The 9304-nt window shown below is 42.1% G+C and overlaps 1 protein-coding gene across 1 annotated transcript; it reads right to left on the minus strand.

Annotated features, from left to right (window-relative positions):
* Nucleotides 1-864: 864 nt before the first annotated feature.
* Nucleotides 865-5901, minus strand: LOC113777243. The gene is made up of 2 exons (XM_027322277.1): nt 3193-5901; nt 865-912 (listed from the first exon to the last, which is right to left on the minus strand). The coding sequence occupies exons 1-2, from the start codon at nt 5899-5901 to the stop codon at nt 865-867; spliced, it is 2757 nt and encodes a 918-aa protein (XP_027178078.1).
* Nucleotides 5902-9304: the final 3403 nt, after the last annotated feature.

Genomic DNA, 9304 nt, shown 5'->3' on the forward strand with positions numbered 1-9304 from the left:
GACTCAGTCAGTCGCTATAGGAGAAGACAATAAAGTCCATAAAACAAACGAAATATCAATAATTCCAAATTTAAACGTAAACTTATATACATATCCATCCCAAAAGCAATACAACTAGGTACAAAGGTTCTCCGTTCTCCATACAACCAGCCCACCAAACATTGGGGCGAGAACCATAACAAAAGAGCCAAAAGTACTAGTTCGGCTAGACTATACGTAGCTTCCATCCTTGCACGTCTTCCCCTGCTAAGGAAAACAAAAAAAACTAAAGGAATGAGCTGGAAAGCTCAGTGAGGTTCCGTACACATAGTCAACAAGAGAATCAATGCATTCAATACATTTAACAACAATTCAAGATACAAGTACAAATAAAGCGGTAACCACATTCATGAAAAGGATACGTGCTCACAAGGAGCCATTCGTTCAATCGTTCATTCATTCATTCTCCTTTCTTTCCCCTACCTTCAATCATTTGAAAAATGCATTTTGCATGAGTAAAACCCCTCGTCCATTCATTCATTCATTCTCCCCGTCCCTGGCTTTTGGCCAGGCTCCACCAACCTACAGGGTAATACTCGAGTATACCGAAACGTTCACCCAAGTTCCTTGTCGCCCGACCCAGTCCGCTTCTGGCTCGAGACGACCGGTAACAAGGGGCAATGGCCAGTTCAGCCCGAAGGCTTACATTCATGCACAATTAACATTTCAATCGCTCAATCATTAAAATTTCACAATCATTTAGGATAAGTGCGGTAAAGTACACACTCGCCTCAAAATCATTTTAGCAATCATTGAAAGCGTTTAACATGCTATCAATCATTCAAACAAGCCATATAATCAGGAAACAAATCAAACAAGGAACACTCACCTATACACGTAAAATAACGCCCACTTCTCAATCACCAATGAAACCTAAAAGACACAAAGACCACATTACAATCCATCTAACATGATTTAGATGCAATCAAGAAATACTCGACTACTCGCGAGTAAACGAATAAAAGACTTCCAAAGTGTAAGGAAGGCATTTGGATCCGTGGACAAGAATAACCCTAATGCAACCCAAACCAAGAGGGTTATAAAATCTCTAAGAGGGAACACTTAACTCAAAACAATTCAAAATTCCAATAGATAGGCTAAGAAAACATTCTTTCGAAATTGCTCATATGACTCAAAAGCATATATATTCAAGTGGCCAATAAATAACCAATGCCTTGATAAAATCATGTGAAAAGGAGGGCAAAATACTTTAACTTCCACACTTAAAACCTTGCTTAGAAACAATGCACTTATGGCCGATAAAACCCGAACTCATACCTCTATAGGTTGGAAAGGCTTAAGGAACCTTTGAAGTTTGAAACGGAAGAGGTATCATGTTTTCAAAAGATAAAACGGTTACCTTATTTGCCAAATGACAATATACAAATTCGAACCGAAACTTAGCCTTCGAACCCTTATTCAAGGACCCGAAGACACTTCCAAGGAAAAACGTTCAATTTGATACAAAATACATTTCCAAAAACCACTTTAACTCATTCAATTTTCAAGAAAATAAATGGACGGCATATCCCTTGTGTTTACCTATTTTCCAGCCAATAATGGCTTCATTATTTTTCTCAAATCAGTCCCAACATGTCATATAGAATAATCTCATGTTCAAAAGCCATTCACTAGGCTTAAAGTCATATAAATACAACAAGAACTACGAAAAACAAGCTAAAAACATTTTCAGATAAAACAATGCGTGACAACATTTTGCGGAAATGGCACTAAAGGCACTACGATTATTGGATTAGGGTGGAAGACCCACCGTTTCGAAGCTAAGAGACAGGGCTACAACAATGTAGAAGGTCACTCAGTCCAGTTCCTAACGCAACTAGGTCAAATATGCAAAATACTATACCAGAATTCCCAAAACAGGTTTGCAAATCACCCAAAACTGTAATTACTATAACTCAGTCTATACAAGTCCAAATGCCGAAATTCCAAAGGAATATGTTAGCTAAGCCATTCAGCTACATTTCATCAGAAGACACCAACTTCAAAATCCAAACCAATTCTAGTCAAAATAGCCAAATACAAACTCAGTTTTCGCATTCTGGCCAAAGCAGAACAGCTACAGTAATTTCGTCATAACTCACTCTACACTAATCCAAATGCCCTGAAATTTTACAGGCACCTTAAACACATCAATACCTACAACTTTCATGTTTTGAGCAAAGTCCAATTCGGCCTCTAACCCTATGATCTAAAACCGGACAGAATTAGGGGTTTATGAACCCTAACTTTCCATTTTTCCATCCAAGTCCAAAATTGATTGCATTTAACCACAATTCACACCTACTAGAGTCATTTTAAACCATTACCATTCATTATACAAGGCCACAACATCTCATTCATATTAAACCAGAAAATTCATCATAAAATGGAAAACTTCACCAAAACACTTCCAATCAAGAAATAAATCACATATTCCAACCCTCAAGCCACTTCTAAGCATAATATAACCATCATTAGGTGTAGTAGGGTGTTCAAGCATCACTTACCAAGTAACAAGAGATGTAGAGAGGTTGGCCACCTTAGACCTTCAAACAAACTTCACTAATACACTTACTATCACTAAAAGGAAAGATTTTATGGAGTAAAACTAATCTAAGCTTTTGTTTGTAGAAGATTGAAGCATATGGAAGCTTGAAAGTTGAAGAATTTCCTTCCTTCTTTGCTCAAGGAGAACCGGCCATGGAGGAGAAGAAAATGGTAATTTTTGTGAATTTTTTTGATATTTAATCCTTTGGTCAAAAAAGTCAAGAATGTGAATAGTGTTTCTTAAAGTCCAATCAATGAGAAGGTGACACTTGTCACCTCATTAAATGCATTCTTATCTTTCTTTTCTCTCTCACATAAATCACTTCACACGCACTACTTATCTCTTAACACCCGATAAATTTTTCACAGTATCCGAAACTTAACCTTATTGACCGAATTTTTCCGAACTTTTCGCACTAGTGGGTCCCACATCCAATATATATTCTTAATTTTCTAAAAATTCACCAATGCTAGAAAAATCATCTAAAAACTATAATTGCTCTTAAAAACTACTAAGAAAATATTTCTAAGCCAGAAAATGCAGAAAACATGCAATTAAGGGGAAATAAACCCTAGGAAAAATATTAGGGTTTTACGGGTTCTCACATCGGCTACCACATTAGCCTTACCAGGATGGTAGTTAATAGTATAATCGTAATCCTCCAAGAATTCCATCCAACGGCGTTGTCTCATGTTCAACTCCTTCTGGGAAAAGAGGTATCTAAGGCTCTTATGGTCAGAATAAACTTCAAAAGTCACTCCGTATAGATAGTGTCTCCACTTTTTCAGGGCGAAGACAACTGCGGCCAATTCTAGGTCATGAATGGGATAGTTTTGCTCATGAATTTTTAATTTTCGAGAAGCATAAGCTATCACGTTATGGTGTTGCATCAATACGCACCCCAAACCTTCTTTGGAAGCGTCAGTGTAAACAGTGAAACCGTCCGGACCATTAGGTAAAGCTAGAATAGGGGCCATAGTCAATCTCCGCTTCAGCTCTTGAAAGCTGGTTTCACACTTATCACTCCACAGAAATCGTCCACCCTTCTTGGTTAAATCAGTTAAGGGACTGGCAAGTTTCGAAAAATCTTTAATAAATCGCCGGTAATAACCTGCCAACCCTAGAAAATTCCGGATCTCAGTAGGGTTATCGGGTCTCTTCCACTCAGTTACCGCCTCTACCTTGGCCGGATCCACAGCAATCCCTTCCTTTGAAATCACATGCCCCAGAAAAGCAACTCTTTCTAACCAAAACTCACATTTGCTAAATTTGGCATACAACTGGTGCTCCCTCAGGGTTTGTAGGACCTCTTTCAAATGTTTTTCATGCTCCTCACGGGTTTTTGAATAAACCAATATGTCATCGATAAAAACAACAACAAATCGGTCGAGATAAGGTTTGAAAATTCGGTGCATGAGGTCCATGAAAGCAGCAGGGGCATTAGTCAGTCCAAAAGGCATCACGGCAAATTCGTAGTGCCCATACCGAGAATTGAAGGCGGTTTTAGGTACATCTTCCTTTCTAATCAGCAGTTGGTAATACCCCTGTCGAAGGTCTAGTTTCGAGAAGACCTCCGCACCTTGTAATTGATCAAATAATTCATCGATGTGAGGTAGAGGGTACTTATTCTTAATGGTCACGTTGTTCAACCCTCGGTAATCGATACATAGTCTCAGGGTCCCGTCCTTCTTTTTAACAAAGAGAACAGGTGCCCCCCAAGGTGATCCACTCTCGTGAATAAACCCTCGCTCTAGAAGGTCTTGCAACTGTAATTTCAACTCTTTGAGTTCCGCAGGTGCCATTCGGTAGGGAGTTTTGGAAATAGGGGAAGCCCCTGGGCATAGGTTAACTTCAAACTCAATTTCTCTTTCTGGAGGCAGATTTACTAACTCGTCAGGAAAAACATCGGGGTATTCACTCACTAGTGGGATGTCTTCTATTTTCAGTTTGTCGGCAGGAGTATTAATAAGAAAAGTTAGGAACCCTTGTGCCCCTCTACTCAATAATTTCCTAGCTCGAATACCCGAAATCATAGCGGATGAGGCTAGACTACCCCTCACATCTAACCTCAAAGTTGCCTCCCCCGGAATACGAAATTCAACAGTTTTCCTCTTACAATCCAGCTGGGCATCGTATCGAGCCAACCAATCCATGCCTAATATTACATCGTATCCCTTTATGGCTAAACTTATCAAATTCCCCAATAACTTCCGCTCACCTACCCAGATCTCACAATTCGTATACATTTTGCTAGAAATCAAACAGTGGTCCCCCGTAGGAGTACTAACTTCTAACTCATAAGGAAGAGTGACAGGGTTTATATCAATTCCACACATAAACTCGGGGTTAACAAAGGAATGAGTGGCTCCAGGGTCTATCAAAGTTCTAGCTAGGCGGTGGAAGACAGGAATCGTACCTTCCACTACCTCGGCGGAATCAGGAACTGGCCGTTGTTCAATGGAGTACACACGTGCGGGCACCTTCGGTTTGGCGCTATCTACCCGGGATTGACTTGAAGTAGCCTTAGAGGTCGGTGTAGTTCCCCTCACGTCTCGTGCCTGGACCGGACAGCTGGCGAACCGGTGCTCCGCACTTCCGCACCGCAGACATTTGTTCTGCTTCCTCCAACAGTCGTCTTCCGTGTGGTTTAGTTTCCCACAGAAGCCACACGGCCCGCGCGTAACAGTAGCGGAACTCCCTTGTGAGGCACTCCTCTGTTGGCCTCGTCCGGGTTGGCTTCCTCGAGAGGGAGCCCCTCGGGCCGGACTTGCAAACCGTCCCCCTCCAGCTCCCCTTCCAAACTTAGGAGGGGTACTTTTATCCCCTTGAGTTGAGCTACTCCCAGCAGCTCCCCGCTTCCTATTCTGGAAATTCCTCACCTGGAGCCTTGCGTTCTCGGATCGTAATGCTTTCTCCACAGCATCACTGAAAGTGGTGATTTGGGCTACGGCCAAATCCTTTTGGATTTCCACGTTAAGCCCCTGAAGGAAACGTCTCGCCCTCCTTTGCTCTGTCAGAATGAGCTCAGGAGCAAACTTGGACAAACGTGTGAATTGGCTCTCATATTCGGCCACCGATTGCGTGCCTTGGCGTAGACGAATAAATTCGTCCTCCTTTTTCTCCTGGACTAATGGTGGAAAAAACTTGGCGTTGAATTCCCTTACAAAGCTCGTCCATGTCCTTGGTGTCTGTTCTCGCTCCCATTTTGTCCGGATAATGTTCCACCAAGAGCGAGCAGCCCCTTCGAGTTGAAAAACCGTGAAGGTCACTTGCCTCTCTTCCGAGTAACGTAGGGCGGCAAAAATGTCTATCATCTTCTCCAACCATTGTTCCGCCACGTCCGGATCGGGCCCTCCAAGAAATTTAGGTGGAGAAAATTTTTGGAATCGTTCGAGAGCTCGATCTTCGCTCTCGACATGAATTCCAGGATTTCCAGGGTTGCCGACGGGTGGATTAGGGTTAGGGCCCTGTTGCTGCACCACCTGGGCCAGGAGATCGGTCATCCGCTGGATAGCAGCGGCCACTTGCACATTAGGATCGATTTGGGGTTCAGGAGTTGGTTCGGGCACTTCAGTTCCCGTACCCTGTTCAGTCGTGGGCTGTCTACCCCCACGTCCTCTACCTCGGCCACTACGCGTGCCTTCCATCGTTCTAAATCAATCTAGGGCCAAAATATACCCATAAATATAACATTAACATTAAAGAGTACACACCCCTGTATATAACAATAACCATGAACACTTAACCAAACAAGTACTTCATAAAGCACTTAAACACATAACACATATTCATAGCATTCACAACAAGATCAAACATTTACACCAAAACAGTCAGTCAAGTACAAACAGAGAACGTCTTACGGAAATGGCCATACAAAAGTAATATACAACTAGTCCAATATACAACGCGACTAGCTAAGGGTCCTTCCCAGCCTACCATTCCGTACCCCTTATATGTACAAAAGTCAAAATTTTCCCAAAATGGCTTAAAAGCCATACCCTAGCCTACCGTGGGACTAGAAGACCTACTCGCTTGAGCGGATTCGACTCCGACCGAACCCCTCACGTAAGAGTCCTCGTCACTCTCGTCCCCTAATAGGTCGTCATACATGTTCAGAATCGATCCGGCCTTCTCCTTCATTTGCCTCGCCCTCTTGACCATTCGTTCACGTGTCTCACCTAATTGCGTACACAGGTCGTCCACCCTGTCTTGACCTTCACCCAGGTCATATTCCAACTCCTTAATCCGCTCAGCTTGCCTCTTGTTAGCCTCCCTCAATTGGTTTGTTTCGGCTTCAAGCCTTGCATAGTCCTTGGCTAACTCCTTCCTTTCTTTGTCCACGGCCAATACGAGGGTATTGGGGTAGGCAAACCTGTGGCGGCACGCACAACGCCGGAGGCGACTAGCCGGACTCCAGCGTATAGTTGACCCCCTCGGCCGAATCTGGTACTTAATCACCGGAAGTACTCCACGGCCCTGCTCCACGGTCGGTGTCTCACTAGATTCACTATGCGCATCCATCCTACACGAAAGCGTAGTTAAACTCAAACACTCTTAGGAAAACAATCGAATACAAGTCCCAAATCAAGAAATTTCTAACATGCCCAGGTTAATCTAAACCTAGGCTCTGATACCACTTGTGACGACCCCATCTTCCCCTAAGGCGAACCAGAGGGGTCGACGGACTGCCTGCCCAACTCTCGCCAGGACTACGGGTCGCAAACAAATCGAATTGCATTTAATATATAAAGGAAAATTCAACAAAGTGAACGATTTATCCCATTAACTTGTTTTTATAACCATAATATCATTAAGCAAGAAAGTATAGCGCTCGAGCACTTCAATCGGACAAGAAAGCGAAAAAAAATGAAAATTTGCCGCGGATGAACAGTGACCTGCTGCGTCACTATCCGGCCAGAATCTGGCCGGATATCCGGCCGGATTCTTGGCCGGATATGAGGCAGTAGCCAACCTAAAAAATTTTCCAAATCCCCTGTCAATCCGGCCGGAAGTTGGCCGGATTGCTTCGGCCGGATTGCCACCCGAAGCCAAAACCAATTTTTTTTTCCTTTTCCCCTGCATATCCGGCCTTGTATCCGGCCAGAAACTGGCCGGATTCTCGGCCGGATTCGTGAACAGTAACCTCGTCAAAATTCTTTTCTACCTTTGTTCGAAAACAGTTCTTGTATAAAATGCTTCCAACCCACAATGCAATCAATCCAAGACCTGATATAGGTATATATACATGTCATATACACATGAGGGGAATTTCATTATACAATTCCAAAAGTACTTGAATTCAAATACACCAAGGTTTTCAAATGTACGAGGAGCTATTCAAAATTAACTACATAACTAGCTCAACCCTTTTCAAAACTTGAGTCCAACAGTGTCCCTGTAAGGAAAACAAAACAACGGGGGTGAGTTTACGCTCGTGAGGTACCAATTTCACAAGTAAGTCATACAATCCATCGAACACACACATAAGTGTTTTTCTGAACTCAACCATGTATAAAAGGATACAGTCGGCCCTCAAGGGCCGTTTTCCGATTTCCATACTTGATCATATTCGTTGACACTCCGTCAACCATTGAAGATAACCAAGAACCGTAGACACCTCTTCTCACCGTTTCCTTCCACCATTCACCCCCTATTCGGGCCCGCCGCCTCATAGTTCCAAAAGGTAATACTCGAGTATACCACAAGGTCGAGGAGTTAACACTTCACTCGCCTACCAAGGACCCAAAGGCTTGTTAACGAATCGCCCAAGCCCTTGTCGGCTCGACTCGACTAACGGTCTAAGGGCATGAGCTCAATTTCACAGTAATATTAGGGCATTGCCCTATCAAATGTCAAATCATGTACATATACAATTTCACAGCCAAATAGTAATGGTAATGCAAGTAAGTGGTCAAGAGCGATCAAGTACACTCTCGATCCAAATCAAGTCATTTAAATCACATAACAAGTATTTTCACCCATACAATGGTACACTCACAAAATTTTCAAGCAAATCACACGTTTGGATCCGAAGTAGGTCCCGATCCACCGGTACGACCTAAAACAAGCAAGTAACCATATATAAGACTCAAACACCAATCACGTACAAGTTTAACTTACTAAGACAAGTTATTCAAAATAACATAAAATGGTACAAAAGGTATGGAATGTGAACAAACGCTCACAACTCATCCATTTCTACTCTCTTCCTTCTAAATTCTAAACCATCCACATCTCTAACCATTTGGACGGCATAACCCCTTAATTTCTTTGATTCTCCAAACTACTCCACAACATCCAACTCATACCATTACACTTAGCTATCATCAATTGATCCATTCATCACATTTAAGTCACCAACTACTCAATTACACACCAAATACTAGCATAGATACCATACATATAAAAGCCCCAATTTCTTCCAAACCTAAAAATCGGAAATTCTCAAAAATGCCAAAATTCTATACAATTAACCACCATTAACATATCTAGGCTCCAAATCATTCAAGAAAAATCCAACACACCATACTCAACAACAAGTTACCATATAAAACAGAAAATTCCTCAATAAATAGAAAATTATCACATCTTATCTATAAGTCATGAAATAACCCACAAAATTGCATCTTTAACTACTAACACTTATCAATTTCATCTTACATCTAATAAGGAAACCAATTCCATATTTACTCACCTTACAACTTCTTGATACAAGGT

Source organism: Coffea eugenioides, chromosome 7 (assembly GCF_003713205.1).
Source record: "Coffea eugenioides isolate CCC68of chromosome 7, Ceug_1.0, whole genome shotgun sequence".
Classification (NCBI taxonomy): Eukaryota; Viridiplantae; Streptophyta; class Magnoliopsida; order Gentianales; family Rubiaceae; genus Coffea; species Coffea eugenioides.